This window comes from the organism of the source record quoted next, unplaced genomic scaffold (genome assembly GCF_019419815.1).
Source record: "Pyrus x bretschneideri cultivar Hongxiangsu unplaced genomic scaffold, Pyrus_bretschneideri_v1 Contig12, whole genome shotgun sequence".
Lineage (NCBI taxonomy): Eukaryota > Viridiplantae > Streptophyta > Magnoliopsida > Rosales > Rosaceae > Pyrus > Pyrus x bretschneideri.
The window spans coordinates 2444419-2467409 of NW_025999413.1; the positions used below are offsets into that span (position 1 = coordinate 2444419).

Sequence of the window (22991 nt, forward strand, 5' to 3'; positions counted from 1 at the left end):
TGATCTGAATTCTTTAAATTTAATCTAACAACTAAAATTATTATAACTTTTTTATTTTTAGATGTTAAATCAAATTTTAAAGGTTGATATTACTTGATTTAGTGATTTCAGTGGAAGAGATTCGAAATGATCTCTTCCCAATAGAGTTCACTCTTAAAATTCCCAACGGAGTTCCTCCGTCTTGTTACACTCTTTTACTTGTTGAAATCCCAAACGAACACTAAAAACCCCTCGGAATCCCAATTGAATACAAAGCGCCAGTTTTGTACACTGTCCTGCATAAAGCCCCCAATTGGAGCACCAAGAGCCAAGCTGGCAGAAGAAGATGGCGCACGGCGGCGGACCAAGGCAGGTGAAACTGGACCGAGAGAGCGAGCTCAGAATCGAAGTCGGCTACGACGCCCCTCTCAAGCTCCGCCTGCTCAGCGGCAGCGCTGAGATCTTCGGCACCGAGCTCCCTCCTGATTTCTAGCTCACCTTCCCGCCCAGGCTCAAATTTGCTGTAAGCCTTCTTCTTCCCCTAGTTCTTTTCCCAAGTTTACATATTTTTAATAGAATTTGCGTTGTGGGTTTTGATTGTTAAAGATTTTGAATCGCATTTCTGTTGTGGGTTTTGGTTGTTGAAGGTTTTTACTTGGAACGGAGCCACAATTGAGATGGAGGGCAGTACGGAAACCGAGTACACGGCTGACGAGGTATTTCACATGCTTGTTATCTGCTTTGGGTTTTTTACTTTTTGCTCCGGATGCATTTGTCACTAATGAGAATGTGAATGGTGTCTAATTCAAATGTTTGATTTTTCAGACTCCAAATATCAGCTATGTGAATGTGCACGCCGTACTGGAAGAACGGAGACACCGTGCTAAACCCTTGCCGCCTGATGACCCCAATTCTCAGGTACTACTTGACACTTGCTTACTTCTATGTTGGGGAAAATTAGTGCAAAATTTTCCCAGAAAATTGTCTTTCTACCACTTGAGCAAGCTCCTTCACAAGCACTTTGTACAAATCTACATTATTACTGGATAAAAAATGGATCTTTAAGGATTCATGACTTCCACTAAATTAGCAATACAAGAATTTCTCTTATATGTTATTATCAGATATTAATAAACGATGTGAAATGATAGGTCCATATGAAGATGCTATAAATCAATTACCTAGGAGTTGTGTGCCCATAGAAATAAACAAGAGGAATATCAAGAGGAATTCCTTCAACCGCATCAATAGGCATTTCAATAGGAGTAGCGGCAATGCATCCTGGAATTGTTATAGCTCCTTGTCCAATATCCAAGTCGACGAACGTAGGTTTCCATCCCTTCTTAGCTGCCCAACTAAGAAGCATTTTCGACAAGGTACTTTTCCCAGAATCTGTTGGTCCCACAACAATCACCCTTGGGCCCTAACCACAAAGAAGCTTATAAGCCACAGACAGAGAGTCACTTGGCAAAGGATTACAACAATCCTAGGTAATATGCACCTAAAAATGGACTTGCATTACTACACAGTAGATGCACTTGCTAAAAATGGAGATGCACTTGCGCCACAAGCTTATCTCAATCATTCCTAAAAATTTACAGAGTTGGCAATTGAGGATCAAACACTTTTGTTCACTAAAGAATGACACTAATTAAAACACATTGAAAATTTTGCACTAATTTTCCCCAACATAGAAGTGAGCAAGTGTCAATTAGTACCTGAGAATTGGGGTCATCTGGCGGCAAGGGTTTAGCGCGGTGTCTCCGTTCTTCCAATATGGCGTGCACATTCACATAGCTGATATTAGGAGTCTGAAAAATCAAACATTTGAATCAGACACCATTCACATTCTCATTAGTGACAAATGCATCCGGAGCAAAAAGTAAAAAGCCCAAAGTAGATAACAAGCATGTGAAATACCTCATCAACCGTGTACTTGGTTTCCGTACTGCCCTCCATTTCAATTGTTGCTCCGTTCCAAGTAAAAACCTTCAACAACCAAAACCCACAACAGAAATGCAATTCAAAATCTTTAACACTCAAAACCCACAACCCAAATTCTATTAAAAAGATGTAAACTTGGGAAAAGAACTAGGGGAAGAAGAAGGCTTACAGCAAATTTGAGCCTGGGCGGGAAGGTGAGCCAGAAATAAGGGGGGAGCTCGGTGCCGAAGATCTCAGCGGTGCCGCTGAGCAGGCGGAGCTTGAGAGGGGCGTCGTAGCCGACTTCGATTCTGAGCTCGCTCTCTCGGTCCAGTTTCACCTGCCTTGGTCCGCCGCTGTGCGCCATCTTCTTCTGCCAGCTTGGCTATCGGTGCTCCAATCAATTGGGATTCCGAGGGGGTTTTAGTGTTCGTTTGGGATTTCAATGAGTAAAAGAGTGTAACAAGACACCGGAGGAACTCCGTTGGGAATTTTAAGAGTGAACTCTATTGGGAAGAGATCATTTCAAATCTCTTCCACTAAAGTCACCAAATCAAGTAATCTGAATCTTTAAAATTTGATTTAATAGCTAAAAACAGACTTCTTTAAAAGTTATAATAATTTTAGCTGTTAGATCAAATTTTAAGAATCTAGATCACTTGATTTGATGGTTTTAATAGAAGAGATCCGGATGATCTCTTCCCAACTCTATTTAATAGGGAGTACTCTTATCCACCAACTACTCATTATTATTATTTTTTTGTCGAACTACTTTATTTATTATTCTTTTTTATAAAAAAAAAATTAGAGAACTAGCTGGTAGTTTCGTCACGGTAGTCCATTTTATCAGAGGTCAAGAACACTCATAAAGGCAGTTTCAGCCTTTCTTTAGGCACTATCGCGTGATTCATTAGTGTCAGGAATCAAACCCAGAACGTGACGTGTGAAATACAGGCCTGGAGTTTGTCCTTGACTACAGGTCACCTCGTGGTGGTTACTTATTTATTATTATTATTATTGAAATTTCATGATATATATAGTGGATAGATACAAATCTTATAATTTTTAACATTTCAGACAATGTGATTTTATCATTTTTAACATGACTGCTTGGTTTTTTCGGCTTATATGATATGTTTGTTCTAAGCTTTGTTTCTCATTCTTGCTTATCTTTGAAACCTCTGATTCTCCAGAGGTCCAATGGTTCTTTCTTATTTTTTGGTTTAAATTTTGTCTATGCAATTCTGTTATTGTTTGAAAGTCTCTTGGTGTCTCTGTGATTCTTATTTAACCCAGTGTTTTGATAAGTGCTGTTAACAACTGCAATCTCTCAACAAACCAAACATATTTCCAAAAAAAATCACAACTTCCATATTTAAAATTTTTAAATTTTTGACTGTGTTATTCTAAGACCTACAAGCTGAACAAATTTTTCTAAAAGACATAACTTTTGACACTGTATTTAATTTGTGATTCAGGGTAGATAAAATGGTGAAAGAGATTGATCGAAGCGAACAACAAATTCTAGGAGGAGTTTTGGTTAAAAATGTAAAGGAATTGACTAAGGCTTGAAACATTAAAAAGATTCGAAAAACGATATAGATATATAGAGAAACTGCCCCAGGACCCAATACAAAGAAAGAAGTCAAAATAGAAAAAACAAGGATGGGTTTGCGTGTTTATGGTAAGGGTGCAAACTGAAACAAATTGGTGGTCCACACTATCCATTCACATGGAAATCGTAGTAATTCGCCAAAAAAACAAGTTCCGTTGAATGAAGAAGTTTAGCATGTGTTTTTGAGGGTTTTTGGTGGGATCTACAAGTTTGGTTGCTGCAAAAAGATTGGAATTTTTTTGCTCTTCCTTGCCTCCACCATAACATCCTTCTGGGTTTTCAATGTATAGAGACGGGATGGGTGTTACATAATAAGATAAATGCCGTGTAAACCTTTTTTGTTCGGTCATAACATCAATAATGTAAACAATTAACCCTTTTACCGTTTTAAGGATAAAGTGTTGGAGTGTTGGGATTATGTTTCTCTGCTTATATATTTTTCGCATTTCTCTTTTAGTTGATAGGATCCTTTGACTCATGCTTATTTGTTGGTTATACACTTTTAAAACAGTTGTTGTATTAATGTTTTGATATTATTCGTGAGCGGGCTGTTCTCAAAAATAAATTGTTTCTTTCCTTATGTCGTCTCTTGATGAAATTGAAAGGATTTGTTTTTAAATTGCAACTTTAGTTGTTTTTTATAAACATTCTATTCTCATTTTTAACTTTGAAAATTTTACTTGGTTCTTCAACAATTTTTAATTGGTTCCTCCAAAAAATATATTTGTGTGGATGTTTATGCCGTGTTAGTTCTTTCTTTGCAGCCATATATGAATTCTTAAAAACTATGGTAATTAATGTGGTTTTCCGGGTGGTTTTTTTAATGGGGAAAACGGGGTGAGCGGCGATTTTATATTGTTCATTCTCGATTGGTATGTAACTATTTGAATATGGAAGGCATGGTATCATGCAAACAATACAACAATTGTAAATAGTTTAATGACTTCTAAACTTAATGGTTTTTAACTACTTCTAAACTTAATGGTTTTTAACTACTTCAAAATGATTCATAAAGTTGGATATGATTTTATTAGAAGGTGTCAAATTAAAGTATGGATTAGGGGTTTACATTTTTAGGGTCTTCAACTGTGGATAAAAAGTTGTTCATCACGTTAGAGAGGAATTTGAAGTTGAATTATCACCATGACAAAATGTTTCATATACTTACTTACCTTAGAGTCACTTCAATCCATTTTTTCCACCATCACAGATTTTTCAAGATTCTTTTCAATTTTTTTTTTCTTATAAATAAAATTGTTCAAAAAATATAGTTTATAAAGATGTTTTAAAACATTTACACGGAGGTATAACTTTGCATTATTATTTTATCCTTTTGTTTTTTTTTTTTAAACCTGACTCCGCCATCTCTTTGTTAAATCACCTTATTCAATTTTGAATTTAATTAGCCTATGAATTGCTTATATATGTAGATTATTGGAGGAGCAGCCAATTCGTTTTCTGACGCCATACCTGCCAGCAAACAAACTGTAGATCAGGGTATGCAGAATATGGGTCACAAAAAGCATCGGAGATAATTCTCAACCTATAAGTCTTGATTGTGTTTTCGTTGATAAAGATGTAAGATTTTTACACCTTTTTAGTTATCGTTGAATGCTAGCATTTTTACGTATCCAATTGTGCGCGCCATGTTCTTGGTACAACAAACTTTGTGATCAAACATATAATTGTAAAAACAAAACTAAGTATGAACTAACAATTCTTCTTTTCGTTAATTTTTTTCATTGTTTCTTAACCTATACAAATTAAACAATGTGATTTTGCAAGGTTGCTTCGACTGCTACTGATTTGATTCTTGGAGTAATCTCCATTGTTATCTTGCATATGATCTTAATTACTATCTAAGTAGCCACACCTATGCTATACTACCTATTTACATGATTCTTAAACTATATGCGTTAAATGTTATACCACTCATTAAGTATTATGTCTGCTTTTTAATTTCTGCTTCTAAAAGGGAGATACAATTCACGGAATCATGAACGGTCGAGACATCCAATTTTTTTTAGACCATCATCTAAGTGTCGGCAATGCATACGAAATCAACAAATTTTGTGTCATTCACAACAGGAGATCAAGCAAAGTTGTCCCTCATGCTGCCATAATCGAATTGAATAGGATGGGGATGTGGTGCATATATTGTGTGGTTGGAAAGATATTATATATACTAAAAGCCAGTTGAAACCAGCACTGTTCAGCAATACTGATTTGACGGATCAGCCCCTGGTTTGTTTGGGTTTTGGCGCTGCTTTCTTCCTTTTCTATAGTAAAATTTCTACTTTGCCCGCGCTGGGTGGGTTCTTTTCCAGTGGCCAAATTGCCCTCAGGCTTTTTCATGCCTTCTGATTGTTTTTGGTGGTTCGTGCAGGGACAAGTTGGGAATTGTGTGTGACACGTGTCGGTCATCGTGCTATTCTCTTTTGGGGTTTATTTTGCTTGCTTTTTGTTTCCGTTTCTCCCTTGCATTGGTGGTTTTCTATCGCTCTCAGCTTCTCTTTTCTTTTGGTTCCCGTTGTGTGCTTCTCTTTGGTGCGCTTTTGTGTTTTGTTCTTCTCAACCATGGTTTTCAGAACGTCGCAGGTGCTTCCTTCTTCTGATAACTCTGTGGTGCTTGATTTTCTTTTAGATTTTTGTTTTCCTTTGCAGATTTTTATGTTGGTTTGCAGAACGGGTTTTCTTCTATTGCGTTTAAAGAGATCTGGACTTCGTTGGTTTTTTTCAATACATTGTTTAATTTTTGTGATGTTCTTTGTTTGGTCGATGGGTTCGAATGGATTTTAGGGTTTTAAACTGTGAAAGGGTTTTCTTCTGTTGCGTTTAAAGAGATGTGGACTTCGTTGGTTTTTTTTTTTTTTTTTTTTTTTCCAGTTCATCGTTTAATTTTTGTGATGTTCTTTGTTTAGCTAATGGGTTCGAATGGATTTTAGGGTTTTAAACTGTGAGAGGAGTTGGCTCCTGTGGCGAGAGAGGTCTAGGTGCGTCATTTGGGGAAGCAGAGGTTGGGGAAAGAGACAGAGGGTGTAAGAAGTGTCGTTGCAGGTGAGCATTTGAGGTTAGTCACTTGATGAAACTGTAATGGGTTTGTAGTTTTTGAGACTTTGGGTTTTTTCGCATGAGGGAGTTGGTATTGGTTCATGAATTAGTTGTCTATTTTTCTGTTTTGATTTTTCTTTGTTCTTCGTCCTCTCTACAACACCACCGCCAACATGACTTTTGCTAAATGAAGGTGGAGATATTTAGATACATATTAAGATGCAAGAATTGTATTAATAATTTGGTTAATAAATATAACCTTTTGATACAGATGTCGAGGATCTCTACCATTTGAATTTTTTCCTTCTTTTTTTATTTCACATCTTTTGTTTGAAAATTTTCCCTTTTTTTGGCCTCATGATAGCCGTTTTAGTTATGTGATCAACTCTTTGTCTCTTTGTTTCACAGCATGGATGAGTTGATTGCACATCATTTATAATTTTTATTGTTTTTTCTTTCTGTGGGTTTGTGGGAATTTCTAATGTGTCGGTGCAATTTCCTCTTCATAGGATAAATGGAAAACATTTGCCCAACTCCTGTTAATCAGTTAATACCATACATGAAGGCTGACAAAATCAAAGTTCGAATATGCAGAATTTGGAAATCCATCATCCTAGGAACTATTCAGAAGTACACTGCCCTGCATTGTGTGTTCGTCGATGAAGCGGTAAGGAATCATTGTTTGATTAGTTTAATCAAAAGTAGAGGCAATGACAATTAATTGAGTAAAATAATGTTCATGTCGAATGGTTAAAATTAGTTGTGTTATGGTTAGCGAAATGTATGTGTCAACCATCTGTTTCATGTCTTCGTGTTTTTTTCTCAATTTTTCGGCCTCTTTGGTTATGTTGAACGTGTGGTGTTTTCTATCGCAAATTTTTGTGCCCCCCCTAGATTTTTATTTATTTATTTTTTTTACATCTTGCCTCAAATTATTTAACTGTTTTGATTTGTTGTGTTTATTTTATGGTAACAATGAAGCAACATGCGGTAGAGGGCTGTACATCAGATGGTGATCACGATGTTATGGCCTCCAAAATTGAAGCCGGTGGATGTTATGAAATCATGGATTTTCGGACTGTTAAAATTAGGGCACAATACAAGGCAGTACCGCATGAAACCTTGATTTTGTTCAACTCGAAAACAGTGTTTCAAAAATTAGCAAGCGTCTTCCCTCCTATCCCTCGCCATTGATTTTTTCTGCAAGATTATAACACACTGTACCCTCGCTTGAACAGTGTTGACATTCTCATAGGTACTTTTAATCTATATATGGATGTGCATGGGTTCAAGTGTGTTTGCATTTGTTTTCCAAATTGCTATTTAACTTTGTTTATGTTTTAAATAATAAGATGTCATTGGACGTATAAGCGCTTTACACCTTTGATTCAAACTTCATCATTCTTAATATCCGTTTTGTAATCCCGCAGCAACGCGCGGGCACTATTTCTAGTTATATTTACTAAAACCCAGTTGGTTTCTGGCACTGTTCAGCAATAGTGTTCGGACGGAACGGATCTGCCCCTGGCTTCTTTGCTTTCTTCCGTTTCTCTCCCTTGCTTCGTGGGTTGGAGAGACCCTTATTGTTATCCTTCTTTTCTTCGGGCTTTCACTCTTTGGCCACGTGTTGATCATCCTGAGTATCTTTTTTTTCCATTCTGACTCCCTCTTCTATTTTACTTTTTGTGTAACCATCCAGCTCTCTCTTCGATTCCAGCATTTTATTCTTACCTAATCCACACTGACAGCAATGGTACATGCCTTTCCACCAAAAAAAAATTAAAAAACCTTACCCCATCACATCTTGCAGCAATGATGCATGGTTTGCCACCAAAAAATAATTAAAAAACCTTACCCCATCACATCTCGCAGCAATGATGCATGGCTTGCCACCAAAAAATAATTAAAAAACCTTACCCCGCCATCACATCTCGCAGCAATGATGCATGACTTGCCACCAAAATATAATTAAAAAAACAAAAATCAAGAACATGTTTGCCTCTCTTCAATTACATCTCTCCAAATCTCCTTCAGTTTCCAGTTGCTTTCCTTTTCTCAACCTTTGGTTTCCGATCTTCTCATCTTTCTCATTTTTCTCTGCCAAATCATCTGTGCAAATTTCTTGCGTTTAAAACCCTTGGGAAAAATAAATAGTTGTTGCATCCTCCGTTTAAAATCCCTGGGTTAGTACTGATTTTGTTGGTTTTTGGATTTTATCAGGGTGGATTTGTTACCTCCAAGGTCCACCTCTGGTTGCTGGTGAGTTTTTTTAACCTTTAAAGTATTGCTGTTTTAACTTTATTTTGTAGTTTTCCATGTTCAAGTGGGATTTTTGTATGAATTTTTTTTTCCTTCTAATTCTGGGTGTTTTCTTTATATCGTTAGATCTGATGTCTGGGTGTATGATTTGTTTGTGTTTTTCGTTTCAGAACACGATGCTCTATGTTTTTTGGAATTTAGTTTTTGTAGTTTTTGGTGTTTTGTTTATATCCTTGGAACTGTCGTTTGGTTGTATGATTTGCATCTCTTTTTTTGTTTCATGACACTTTGCTCTTCGTTTTTTGGGGCTTCTATGTGCAACTTCGAAGCCGTTTATGCTCAAGGTAAATAATTTCAGTTTTTTCCTTTTATAGCATTTTCTGCAACAAATTTTTTATTTTTTTTAAATATTGTGAAGTTGTGTTTTCTATAGTGTGAAAGTCGAATATGTGGGAATTATAGATATATAGATATATATATATATATATATATATATATATATATTAGATTTTGTTGTCTTTTGGGGTTTTATTCTGGAGCTTGCAAGCCATTTTTGGGTCAGGTATATAATTTATCTCTTTGATGTTAAATTTATTTTTTATTTGGGTTTTTTGATTGTTTGTGGTTCAATTTTTCCCTGAAAATTTAAAAAGAGAGGAATGGTCATGATTAATTTTTCTGTCTTGAATGTCAAATTATCAGTGTATAGATGCAAAAAATGATTTCAGTGTGTGTAGGCAAGATAAAATTTCTATGTCAAATGGTGAAGTATCACGACTTGGTTTCCAGTTTTAATGTTCTTTTTGTTGTTTTTAGGTCTTTTTGCTTTCCTATTTTTGAGTGAGTTATTTGTGATCATTTTGCATTTATCAAAATTAAATTAGGGGAAATTGGTCTCTGTGTTGTGCCAGATCTTTACAGATTACATTTGGCTTAGTTTTGTGGATTTCATTTGGTTTGTGTAGCTATTTTTTGCCTGATTTTTTCTTAATCTTATATGCTTGGGTTGTAAATTGTGGCTTTCCAGTATTTTGATTTTGTGGTCTTTAACTAATAGACAATTTGCTCTGAGGTAAAAGGAAAAGAAAGTCAAGTATACGAATGAGTCAGAAAGTAAGGTGTGACTATTTTGAAGCACCTGTGACGCTACTGTTATATTTTGGGTACGTTTTCTATCCTTCTGTTTTTTTCCAGTTTGGGGATGCACTGATAATTGTTGGATTAAAAATAGATTTCTGTTTTTTAGGAAGAAGTAAAATTTTCTAGGAAAGTTAAGACTTTTTGTTTGATTTTCTTCTGCAGCCATAAAATCTGTAACTAATTTCCAAGTATACAAGAAGGTTGCTGGGTTGAGTTCGGTTACACAAATAACGCCGCAGTATACCATACAAAGGTTTTTTTCTTTCCTTTTGCCTCTTTTTTGGGATATTGGTTACAAAATCTGTTTTGAGTATAGGTGTGAAATTTACACTAGGGGTTAGTAAGTTAATTAGTTAATTTCATTCTCAATGTGCACAAATGTTGTTCCTGCATTAATTAATTCTCTTTGTATCGAAATTGAATAAATCTAATCCTCCTTCATAACCACTCATTCTACTAAGATATGCAATGCAAATATTTGCTATCTCCTGCCTGTATTTGATTTTAATTGTTAAAGTCAGTAATCAATTCTATTTGGATTTTTTGGTAGCGTAAGTACATCCGCGCTCATCTCTAATCTTGCAAACACAGTGCATCTCTGTCACATTGGTAAACTATGATATTCTTTGTTTTAATAATTAACTCAACTTTTGTTTTCCTAGAAACTACTACCGTTCACTTGGAGATATTAAATAAACACCAAAAAAAAAAAAAAAAAACGAAAGGAAAACATGTACCCAGCCACCCCCAACTTTCAGTTATTTAATAATCTTAAACACTCAACTGTGCACTATCATCATATATTACAATAGATAGTTCATGTGAACAAATAAGTGTTTATTTGTTTTGATGAGTTTTCTGATGATGTGTTTTTTTTTTTTAACAGAATTTGAAAAATCTTGAGTATTTTGGATTTAAAGCTATTTGTTCTCACCTTCCAAGGCGCTTTGTCCTCAAGGTAACTTATTTAAAGTTCTGAAATTATTTATTAAAACTTTAACAATGCAGTTTTCTTTTGCATTTTGTTAAATTGAAATGAAACTCTTCTGACATGTCATTAATTTGTGTGATCTTTATTGTTTTTATATATATATCTTATATTTTTATTGATTTTTTTCATTCTTTTTTTAATCTGTTGTGCAGTTGTTTGTTTGTTTCCATCATGTCTGAAAAATGTACAAATGATCAAACAAATGATGCTATAAAACGAAACAAAAGCGTTGGTGACAGTGAATCTAATACATTGGTTGACGATGGTCATCAGCGAAAAAGAATGTGTAGAGCGAGTTATATGCATAATTCTGAAGATGTTATTATGTCTGCAACTGACACATTTATTTGCAAATATTCATCAGTTGAATATCAATGTTCCTCCAGTACATCTTCTACTAACCACTGTGTGATTGAGCCTGTTAACGATGATGAAATGTTGGATATCATCCCGCTTGAAAAAACCATGTACACCTCTGATAAAAAAGGGAAAAACGTTGTGAGTTTGTTCAACAATGTTGAAAACAGAATTCAAAAAATCGTAGATGCTGATAATTGTTGTCCCATGAAGAAGGGTCAGGCATTTTTCCAAAAAAATAGAAATGGTATGTTTTGAATTTTTTGCAATAATTGTTTTCTTTAGGCTTGGTTTTAGGATTAAGTTACTTCCATATAGTGATTACATTTTTTTATATATGTTTTTTTTGTAGGGGTTGTGAAAGATTATATGGATTTGGGTGATAAAAGTTATAAATGCGTGTATTGCGGTGCATATTTTTGGTTAAAAGAGTCTCTTAAACAAAGCTGGACAAAAAATCAACCAATTTTCACTCTCTGTTGTCAACAAGGAAAAATTAAATTTTCAAGTCCAAAGCCAACACCATCTTTTTTAGATTCATTGCTTGATCCAAATGGAAGTCAAAAAAGTTTATCATTTCGAGAAAATATTAGAGCTTACAACTCTATGTTTTCATTTACTTCAATGGGAGCAAAAGTTGATCACTCAATTAATGACGGATCAAGTCCTTACATTTTTAAAATTAGTGGTCAAGTTTGTCATTTGATGGGTTCTCTTTTACCTGTTGATAATGAGTCTCCAAAATTTGCTCAGTTATATGTTTATGATACATATAATGAAATACAGAATCGTCTTAGAGCTTTTGATTGTGATGGAACAAATAAAAAACTTGATTCAAAAATTGTGGAAAACTTGATTAAAATGTTTGATGAATCAAATGAGTTGGTCAAACTTTTTCGAACAGCGAGAGACAAATATGAAACTGATAGTCTGACCAATTTAAAACTTACATTGCTAGGGAGACAACCAAGTGATAGCAAGCAATATGATCAACCAACAAGTGATGAAATAGGTGGTTTAATAGTTGGTGATATAGGTTTATCTGACTCTAATAGAGATATTATTGTAGATTGTAAAAGTGAAGGATTAAAGCGTGTTACAAAATTGAATTCAAAATTTATGGCTCTTCAGTATCCTATTCTTTTTCCATATGGTGAAGATGGGTATAGACCAGATTTAAAATGGAATGAAAATTATAACGGTCCAAAAACAAAGAGACAAAGAATACCTATGAGAGCTTATATAGCTTACCAGATTCAAGAAAGAGATCCATACTTAACTACACTGTTAAAAGGTGGTAGACTTTTTCAACAATATTTGGTAGATTCCTTTGCAACACTTGAAGAAGATAGGCTGGATTATATTAGACAAAATCAGAAAAATTTAAGAAGTGAAATTTACAAAGGAATTTATGATGCAATGTCAAGAGGTGACAATGATGCAAACAATTTAGGCCAAAAAATTGTGTTACCTGCTTCGTACACAGGAAGTCCTAGATATATGATTAATAATTATCAAGATGCTATGGCTATTTGTAGAGAATATGGTCATCCTGATTTGTTCATAACGTTTACATGCAATGTAAAGTGGCCAGAAATCATAAGAGAATTTGAAAAAAAACCAGGATACAAGCCTGAGGATAGGCCTGATATAATTTCTAGAATATTTAAAATGAAACTTGATGATATGCTCGATTTCATTAAATCTGGAAAGCCCTTTGGACAGGTTGAGGCAAGTAAGTTTCTTAAAACTTATTTTTTCCCTTATCTGAATTTTTTTTCCTTTTTTTTGCTTCATCAGGCTAACCCTTTTTTTTTTTGGGTTTTTGTTTGTTTCAATTATTTTTGGAAACAGATGTTTGTACAATTGAATTTCAAAAAAGAGGTTTGCCTCATTCTCATATGTTAATCTGGTTGAAATCGGATTTTAAATGTTATATGGCATCAGATATAGATTCAATTATTTCTGCTGAATTACCAGACAAATTTGTCAATCCTCAGCTTTATGAAATTGTTAACCAATTTATGATTCATGGGCCATGTGGACATATTAATCAAAATTCTCCTTGCATGCGAGAAAATAAGTGTTCCAAAAACTTTCCTAAGCCATATAAAAATAACACAATTTTTGAAGACAATGGTTTTCCTGTTTATAGGCGTCGTGATGATGATACAAAATATGTGATAAAAAATGGAATCAAAATTGATAACGGTTTTGTGGTTCCTTATAACGGTGAATTACTTTTAAGATATAATGCACACATAAACGTTGAATCCTGCTGTCAATCAATGCTTATAAAATATTTGTTCAAATATGTAAATAAAGGTTCAGATAGAGCACGGTTAGTCATTCAACAAGATCCAAATGATGAAATATTAACGTATCTAAACTGTCGATACATATCACCTTATGAAGCTGTTTGGAGATTGTTCCAATATTCTATACATCATAGGGAACCTTCTGTGGAACGATTACCGGTGCATTTACCATTAGAACAAAATATTGTTTTCAGTGGGGATCAATCAATCCATTCAATTCTTAAACAAAATGCTTCTGACCATACAATGTTAACAAGTTGGTTTGAAATTAACAAAATTTATAACGAAGCACGCGCACTCACTTATGCACAAATTCCTTCAAAATTTTTATATGATACGAGGAAAAAAATTTGGAAACCAAGAAAACAAAAAGGTTCAATAGGTAGAATAGCATATGTGCATCCTGCATCTGGTGAATTATATTACTTGCGAATGCTTTTGAATTTGAAAAAAGGTGCATTAAGCTTTGATGATATAAGAACTGTTAATGGTATTATACATCCTTCATATCATGCTGCCTGTCAATCATTGGGATTATTAGGAGATGATAAAGAATGGATTGAGGCTTTATCAAGTGCTGTAAATGTTGCTTCTTCTCCTCAATTGAGACAATTATTTGTTACAATAATTTTGTTCTGCGATGTGGGAAATCCTCAAATTCTTTTTGATACTCATTGGCAAAACATGTATGATGACATTTTGTACAATTTGCGAAAAACTTTTGCAATTCCTGATATGATCATACCACAGGATGAATTAAAAAATTCTGTATTGTTTGAGTTAGAATTACTTTTTAATAATGCATCAAGTTCTTTGGCCAAATATCATTTACCAATGCCTGATGCAAAAAAAATGTTAGAAATTAAAAATAAACTTTTAAGAGAAGAATTAAATTATGATTGTGAAGAATTGTCAAAAAACACACACTTTTAAAATCGCAACTTAATCAAGGTCAAAAACTTATTTATAATTCTGTTATAGATGCTGTAGACAAGAAAAAAGGTGGACTATTTTTTGTTTATGGTCATGGAGGCACTGGAAAAACTTTCTTATGGGATGCTATTATAAGTAAGTTTAGATCTGAGAGAAAAATTGTTTTAGCTGTGGCATCATCAGGAATAGCTTCGTTGTTATTACCAGCTGGTAGAACAGCACATTCCAGATTTAAAATACCCCTGGTCCTTACTGATTCTTCAATTTGTGCAATAAAAAAGAAAACTCACCTTGCTACATTAATCGAAAAAACGGATCTAATTATATGGGATGAAGCACCTATGAATCACAAACATTGTTTTGAAGCATTAGATAAATCTCTTTCTGACATTATGTCCCACTTAAATGGATTACAAAATAATATTCCTTTTGGTGGTAAAACTCTTTTATTAGGTGGTGACTTTCGCCAAATATTACCTGTTATACCTGGAGGAAGCAAAGAAGATATAATAAATGCTTCTTTGAATAGTTCTTATTTGTGGTTACATTTTAAAATTTTTTATTTAACAGAAAACATGAGATTATCAAAAAATGGATTAAGCATTGATGAAAAGAAAAAAATCAGTGATTTCGCAAATTGGATTTTACAAATAGGTGATGGAAAAATTGGTGAAAATAGTTCAGATGATAAAGACACATTTTTGATTCAAATACCTAAAGATTTGATAGTTCATTCTTTTGGAAATCCAATTTTATCAATTTTTTTAGCAACTTATCCCAATTTTGAAAATTCTTTTGAAAATTTTGCCTATTTGAGAGAACGTGCTATTATAACACCTCGAAACACAACTGTTACAGATATAAATAATTATATAATAGATTTGTTACCTGGAGAACAACATGTGTTTCTAAGCTATGATTCTTTGTGTTCTTCAAATGGAAATATTGAAAATTTGGAAACATTATATCCTGTTGAATTTTTGAATAAATTGGATTTCAATGGTTTACCTACACATAACCTAATTTTGAAGATAGGAATGCCAATTATGCTATTACGTAATTTAAATCAGTCTTTAGGTTTGTGTAATGGAACCAGATTAATTGTGACTCAATTATTTAGCAGAATTGTAGAGGCTAAAATACTTACTGGAAACAATATTGGTCACAAAGTATTCATTCCGAGAATCACTCTTACAGCAACAGAGAATAAGTGGCCTTTTATTTTTAAAAGACGTCAATTCCCAATTAGACCGTGTTTTGCAATGACTATTAATAAGAGCCAAGGGCAATCTTTGAAACAAGTTGGTTTATATCTTCCAGAACCTGTTTTCACCCATGGACAATTATATGTAGCATTATCTAGAGTTACATCAAAAGAAGGTCTCAAAATTTTGATTCCAGATGGAGAAAATATTGCAAACAACTATACTGCAAACATAGTTTTTAAAGATGTCTTGCAAAATTTGTGATCAAATTGTTTATTTAAGTGAGATGTATATAAATGCTTATATTTTTTATGCAACATGATTAAAGTAGCTGTATATTAACATTGGTGAACAAAAACAAAAATAACAAAAAATATGAGAAACCAAGCCATTGTTCCAGTTTAAGCTTTTCATCAGTATAAAATACCTTAGTAACGGAGACTAGATATTGCTCAATGCATTCTATCTTAATTTAGCATTTTTCTCCATTCGGAATTCAAACTTTTATCATCTATAATTTCTTTTGTTTCATTGTATCCTTTCTTTTGCATTTTTCACCTTTGAAGTAAAATGTCAAATCTTTGTTTCTATTTTTTTGCAAATCTGCAGGTTGCGACAAGTTTTTTTGTTAAATTTGGAGCCTGCTCATATGCTACCTCTTCAGATTATTGATAAAACAGTCACATTGAGCTTAGGTATGTTTACAACAACTATGTGTAATTTTCGATTCTTACTTTGTGTTTATTTGAAATAAGCCTTGCCAAGTTGGTTTTATCTGTTGTGTTTATGATGGTTCAAATAAATTGGTTTTCCATGTGAGTAATTTTTTTTTTCCTCAATTGTACATGTTTGAAACATAATCTGATACAGGTTGAGTTGCTGTTGTTCTTTCGCGTTTCGAATTCGTATTTGTGGTTGCTTTACATCTTAATCGTTGTTTAACAAAGGAAACTTCAGTTGTTGTGATTGGTGTATATAATTGTTTCAGATTTTAATCGTTTTTTAAAAAGACAAACTCAGTCTGCTTTCCACTTATTTTTTTTCCAGTTGTCTTCATTATTGGTTTCAATCAATGCTGCGCAACAAAATAACTTTGGATTTTATTTGCGCCCTCCCTCCATCTTCGGAGGAGGGGCAAATTTCTTCAAGCCTTGATTTCATAGCGTTTTGTCTAAACATATAAATTCCGTTTTAAGTGTTTTATCCTAATGTATTTTACGATCCTTACTGCAAAACCTTGATAATCAGACTCTACTTTAATCTCCAATGTCAAAATTCGGATCAGTCTCGAAGAGCTTTGTGCATATACCCCTTTCAAGGTACAATGTTTACCGATTTCAAGTTTTTGATTTTCCTGTGAATTTAAATGGGTTTACAATTTTATTATTAATTTACTGAGGTTGGGCGATCATTTTGGCTTCTAGATTAGTTTAAACATTTTTTTTGTCTTTGTTTTTTGCTTTGTGTACTTTTAGTTAGATTGAAGTGTTCTTTTCAATTTAAGATTTAATTGAAATGATCTAAAATGCTTTTACCCAATTATTTTGGGATTTCATTTAACAGTATTATACCTTTTTAGTTTTCATTTATACAAATAATGAACAAATGGTAACGATTGGAAGGCAGATGAGTGCACAACTGAGAGCAAGATTGAAAAAGAAGAAGTAAAATTCAGTTGAATCCTTAATGCACTCCTAAAGAACACATTGAGAAGTTTAAAGTATATGTTTTCTACCCAACTATAACAAAAAAATTGCATCTTTTTAATACTTATCGACTCTTGAAGCAGCACAATTTTCTCTATACAACTACTACAACAACCATTAACTATGCTACGTTACATTTCCCAATGTTCGCAACTAAATTAGATTACACAACCTTGGTGCAGGTATACCACAGACTACATCAGTCTCCACAAAGGTTATGTTTCTTTTTCTTATTATACTCTCTAACCCACTAATATTATGATACAGTACCTTTTCTTGCTCATGCATAAAAAATAAAAATATAAACAAAAAAACCAGCTTAAAAAACTAATTTCTATTCATCTTCTTCGTTGTATGGTTAAGCTTACAGAAAACCTCTTATAGGTATCGTCTAAATCCTCAATCACAATACAACGATTTAATGGTATGTTTTCCTAATATTCTTTCTTGCTGAGTTTTCATTTAAATTCAATATTTACTAACCTTTCTCTTTAGGGGAATTGGCTACTACCAATGTATATACCGACTGTCTTCTTTTTACCTAATCTGAATACAAGCCTTATTCCTTGCTTGACCATTGATAACTTGAGTTGTACATATGTATAAAGTATATCTTCAATCAGAGTACCTGCATTTATACTTATATATGTCCAGCTTAAACCTTTCATTGGACAAACAACCGGTTAACCATGTGTTCACAATAGGTCAAAAGAAGAAAGTGATTGTGTATAAATAGGTAGCACCAATTCCTCTGAAGAGAAAAGATGGAAGTGATGATTGAACTAAAATACATCAACAAACTGTCTCTGTATTGCAAAGAGATACCAAACTAGATATATCTGATCCATCTTTTTACACATCATTTCACTTTTCAACATGTTTGATTTAATTCTGCCATTTGCACCAAAATACCTAAACAATGAGACCAAATTTTCAAGTCAAAAAAATTGTATGTGTCATATTTTTCCTTTTCTATTCCTTCACTTTTATACAGACTTTCATTTGAATACCATCATTTTCACAAGCCCTTATACACATTTGATTCAAACTTCATCATTCTTTACATATCTGTCTATATTATACTCACATTTTTGTAATCCCGCAGCAACGCGCGGGCCCTACTTCTAGTCACATGCTAAATATCACATTACTAGGTGTGTTTCCTGATCTGAGTTGTATATAGGGTTGTGATTTTCACATACCCTTAACTACTTTTCCCACATCCCATCCTATTTTTTAACCTACTATTTAATTTTTCATATATACCCTTCCTACTTTTTGATGGTAATTAATTGAAAGATTAAATAGGGAGGGGCATATATGGAAGATTAAATAGTAGGATACCAATTAAGTATTAAAAAATATGGAAGGGTGTGAGAAAAGTAGTTAAGGGTATGTGAAAATCACAACCTTGTATATTGATATTTTGGTGGATTTCACGTTATTTACAAAATTGCCACCACCTCTTCGTTCTTCGTTCGGTGTGGGTTTCGGGGATGGGAGGCCATGCCGCATCACAGAGAGAGAGAGATGAGTGGGGATTTCAGCGCCATTGCTGCAGATCCTCGATTTCATGAGTAGGAGAGGGGGTACAGTCAGAGAAAAGCATGGGGACCGTCGGGATTTGAGGAAGAGGGGTATTTGGCTTATTTTCGTCAGATTTCTCAAACGCTTTTGCTAATGTGTTCGGTTCTTTGATTTCTTTTGTCTGCCTCCTTCTATGTTGCTTTGTCAGTTTCATTTTCCAGTGCTGGCTCATGGAAATTTGTAAAAATGGCTGTAGTTTTCTGAGAAGGTTATGTTTTTTGTGTAATCCCATTTGAGGTTAAAACTCACAAAACAAAGGAAAACAGATAAGAGAATGATGAGAATTTTGTATCCGAATCAATGATTATTGAGAATTGAGTTTGTGATTTACAGTTCATTTTGGTATTTGATTGATAGTCGGTGCTCATAATTTGGATTTTTTTTAATTAAAATTGTTTGCAGAGAGAGAGAAGGAGTTCGTTCGACGCTTAAACCAAAGCCAGGTATATCTCTACTCTTGCTTTCTCTCTACGATGTTCTATCCCAATTTCTCTCCCAATTTCTCTCAGACAGTAAGGGTTTTGGTTTGCTTTCTTGGATTAGATTTGTATATATTCCATTGCATCTCAGTTTTCTCTGATTTAATAGCATAATTTATCTTGAGAATATTTGCATCTTAATACTTATTTTAATTATGTTAATTTGTCCCCTTTTCCATAGAATTTTGTGCAATGTGAATGCAGGTTATTCTCAATCCTCAGATAGTGATTATTTATCGACTTCTCCAAACTTGGCTACTCAGCTTTTCAAATACAGATCAGAGAGGAGTCAGATGAGCTAGAATCAAGTTGGTATCATTCTAAATTATTCTTAATCATTTATAACTTGCAGAATTAGTTAAATGTATCAAATGACTAGCATGTGAATTTGTGTTTAGTTAAAAATAATCTTATTCTTAAGGATTATTGATTTGGGAAATTTGGTTGAGTAAATTTAGGGTTACTGATTGGGCTAATTTGGTTGATTAGTTGATCTGATTTGGATGGGTTGGAGGGTTAGTTTTTAGGAATGTTCCATTGGTGTTCTTTTTCTTCTACACAGTTACCAAAATCTCAAGTCCCCATTTGATCCTCAAGTACGACCCAATCATATTTGCTGTAATACAATCCTATTCTTGAGGTTTGGATTTTTCTCTCATGCATGTTCTCTAAACTAAAATGCACTTCTTAGACTTCTGTTTCTTATGGAAACAGGCATCCTGCATGTTTTTTGCTTTGCATGTTTGTGCTTGAAAACTTAGATGCTCGAATAAGAATGAAACAGTTTTTATATTTTTTTGTCAACTGCTAAAACATGTGCCTAACCTACAGGATATATATTTTGCCACCTTGACTGCAGGGGCTAGATTTGTGTGAAGATCATGTTGCTTCTCTTTCTTCTGTTTATTAGGGAAACAGAACGTTCAGTTTCTTCGTGTTAATTGTACAATGTCTTTTCATGTCAGCTAAGTTGAATGTATATAAAAACGAAGCTGCATATCTTACCGACCCCATTCACTCCTCTATCCCTCTGTTCATTCATGATTGTGTTGAGTTTATTCAGGTAAAATATGTTTTATTCATGCAGTTCAAGGTGATGCATTCAAGTCCCGCAACAGCGCGCGAACATATTTTCTAGTTAATTACTATTGGTTTTCCCTCAATATAGACAACATTAAATTGGTCAATTTTATTTAGTAAGATTTTTATGACTGTAGAATTTCTCGTTTAAACTTCTGGTTTTAGAGAATTCTTCATTAAATTTCTGGGTGCTTTTGAGGTTATTTTATCCGTGAGATTTAGTAATTTTTTCTAGATTTTGTAGATTTAAGGTTAAAACACACAAAACAAAGGAAAACAGATAAGAGAATGATGAAAATTTTGTATCCGAATCAAGGAATTGATTATTGAGAATTGAGTTTGTGATTTACAGTTCATTTTGGTATTTGATTGATAGTCGGTGCTCATAATTTGGATTTTTTTTTTTAATTAAAATTGTTTGCAGAGAGAGAGAAAGAGTTCGTTCGACGCTTAAACCAGAGCCAGGTATATCTCTCCTCTTGCTTTCTCTCTACGAAGTTCTATCCCAATCAGAGAGTATTTTGTTCGAATATCTGTCCAAACAAAAAATTTCTTTGGAATGAAATAAATGAAACAACTTTTGAGAGATGTTTATTGGTTCTGAAAGTATAAGACCAAAAGTTACATTTTCATTCTCATTTACAGAAATACAACTTGCAGAATTAGTTAAATGTATCAAATGACTAGCATGTGAATTTGTGTATGGTTAAAAATAATCTTATCCTTAAGGATTATTGATTGGGCAAATTTGGTTGAGTAAATTTAGGGTTATTGATTGGGCTAATTTGGTTGATTCGTTGATCTGATTTGGATGCGTTTGAGGGTTAGTTTCTAGGAATGTTCCATTGGTGTTCTTTTTCTTCTACACAGTTACCAAAATCTCAAGTCCCCATTTGATCCTCGAGTACGACCCAATCATATTTGCAGTAATACAATCATATTCTTGAGGTTTGGATTTTTCTCTCATGTTTCTGCCCATTATATGTTTTTGCCCAATCATATTTGCTCATTATACGTTTTTGCCCAATCATATTTGCTCATGTTTTCGCTGTTAGAAAATACACGCATGTTCTCTAAACTAAAATACACTTCTTAGACTTCTGTTTCTTATGGAAACAGGCATCCTGCATGTTTTTTGTTTTGCATGTTTGTGCTTGAAAACTTAGATGCTAGAATAAGAACGAAACAGTTTCTATATTTTTTTGTCCACTGCTAAAACATTTGCCTAACCTACAGGATATATATTTTGCCACCTTGACTGCAGGGGCTAGATTTGTGTGAAGATCATGTTGCTTCTCTTTCTTCTGTTTATTAGGGAAATAGAACGTTCAGTTTCATCGTGTTAATTGTACAATGTCTTTTCATGTCAGCTAAGTTGAATGTATATAAAAACGAAGCTGCATATCTTACTGACCTCATTCACTCATCTATCCCTCTGTTCATTCATGATTGTGTTGAATTTATTCAAGTAAAATGTGTTTTATTTATGCAGTTCAAGATGATGCATTCAAGTCCCGCAACAACGCGCGAGCATATTTTCTAGTTAATTACTATTGGTTTTCCCTCAATATAGACAACATTAAATTGGTCAAATTTATTTAGTAAAATTTTTATGATTGTAGAATTTCTTGTTTAAACTTCTGGTTTTAGAGAATTCTTCATTAAATTTCTGGGTGATTTTGAGGTTATTTTATCTGTGAGATTTAGTAATTTTTTCTAGATTTTGTAGAATTGTTCGATTAAATTTGTGGGTTTGGTTGTTATTTTTTATTTTGTGCATTTTATAGTGAACTTGGTTGTGGGTTTTGATGTTTATCTATGGTAAGGTAAGGGACGCCAACTCATGAACCAAGTGGTCTTTCAGCACCTGTAGGAGATGAGCGAAGTGATCTGGTATGGTTTCCTTTAATTTTTACAATTGCTAAATGTAGATGACCAAAGCGAAATATCATTGGGCTCTTTGCAAATTCAGATTGTTGATTATTTTTTTCCTTTCAATTTACACTTCCACAAGATGCTTTCAAGTATTGGTACGACCAAGTTGCAACTCTCACAAAACAAACCGTTCACAAGGCGAAAGCGAACCACCCGAAAGCCGGTACCAGGATCTACAATAACATAATGAAGGCAAGAGTTCCGGACAAGAGGGAAACATTGCCCAGAAGACCTTAAATTTCCTTGTACTACAAGCAAACAGATAGAATAATTTCCTTTTAATTTTTACGATTGTTGTATGTAGATGACCAAAGCGAAATATGTTTGAGCTCTTTACAAATTCGGATTGCTGATTTATTTTTATTTATTTTTTCAATTTGAATGCAGCTTTGTCCAATGTGCTTAACTAATGGAAAGGAGCTAGCCTTCAATA

At 33.7% G+C, this 22991-nt stretch overlaps 2 protein-coding genes and 1 long non-coding RNA gene across 6 annotated transcripts; 2 read left to right on the top strand and 1 right to left on the bottom strand.

The window, feature by feature from the left end:
• Positions 1 to 130: 130 nt before the first annotated feature.
• Positions 131 to 7856, top strand: LOC103939289. Of its 3 annotated transcripts, none has more exons than XR_007255940.1 (8): positions 131 to 502; positions 627 to 695; positions 805 to 897; positions 4948 to 5095; positions 5606 to 6142; positions 6463 to 6587; positions 7078 to 7235; positions 7550 to 7856. It is a non-coding gene; the product is annotated as an uncharacterized LOC103939289 (long non-coding RNA). The 3 variants fall into 3 exon arrangements; XR_007255938.1 differs by having other exon boundaries at positions 6463 to 6574; XR_007255939.1 differs by having other exon boundaries at positions 5606 to 6115; positions 6463 to 6574.
• Positions 925 to 2471, bottom strand: LOC103931540 (protein CLP1 homolog). Its single transcript, XM_048577922.1, has 5 exons — positions 2093 to 2471; positions 1900 to 1968; positions 1698 to 1790; positions 1161 to 1402; positions 925 to 1021 (listed from the first exon to the last, which is right to left on the bottom strand). The coding sequence occupies exons 1-5, from the start codon at positions 2267 to 2269 to the stop codon at positions 937 to 939; spliced, it is 666 nt and encodes a 221-aa protein (XP_048433879.1). The 5' UTR covers positions 2270 to 2471; the 3' UTR covers positions 925 to 936.
• A 343-nt stretch (positions 7857 to 8199) lies between the features above and the next one.
• On the top strand, positions 8200 to 22955 carry LOC108867954. Of its 2 annotated transcripts, XM_048577927.1 has the most exons (10): positions 8200 to 8827; positions 9907 to 9990; positions 10130 to 10220; positions 10854 to 10925; positions 14615 to 14701; positions 16381 to 16466; positions 17020 to 17090; positions 17660 to 17691; positions 19467 to 19507; positions 19748 to 20556. In XM_048577927.1, the coding sequence occupies exons 5-10, from the start codon at positions 14685 to 14687 to the stop codon at positions 19843 to 19845; spliced, it is 345 nt and encodes a 114-aa protein (XP_048433884.1). In that variant the 5' UTR covers positions 8200 to 8827; positions 9907 to 9990; positions 10130 to 10220; positions 10854 to 10925; positions 14615 to 14684; the 3' UTR covers positions 19846 to 20556. The 2 variants fall into 2 exon arrangements, 1 of the variants encoding a protein (XP_048433884.1); XR_007255937.1 differs by lacking the exons at positions 8200 to 8827; positions 9907 to 9990; positions 10130 to 10220; ... (5 more) ...; positions 19467 to 19507; positions 19748 to 20556 and adding exons at positions 17927 to 19272; positions 21048 to 22516; positions 22638 to 22955.
• Positions 22956 to 22991: the final 36 nt, after the last annotated feature.

Excerpts from the sequence above, each read along its gene's own strand:
- LOC103931540 (XM_048577922.1), bottom strand. The coding sequence starts at position 2,269 with ATGGCGCACAGCGGCGGACCAAGGCAGGTGAAACTGGACCGAGAGAGC. Across the intron at positions 1,403-1,697 it reads CAGATGACCCCAATTCTCAG|GGCCCAAGGGTGATTGTTGT; the intron begins GTACTAATTGAC and ends CTTTGTGGTTAG. Across the intron at positions 1,022-1,160 it reads TATGGGCACACAACTCCTAG|TAATAATGTAGATTTGTACA; the intron begins GTAATTGATTTA and ends TTTTTTATCCAG.
- LOC108867954 (XM_048577927.1), top strand. Across the intron at positions 17,692-19,466 it reads CTACATCAGTCTCCACAAAG|AGAGAGAGAAGGAGTTCGTT; the intron begins GTTATGTTTCTT and ends AATTGTTTGCAG. Across the intron at positions 19,508-19,747 it reads GACGCTTAAACCAAAGCCAG|GTTATTCTCAATCCTCAGAT; the intron begins GTATATCTCTAC and ends ATGTGAATGCAG.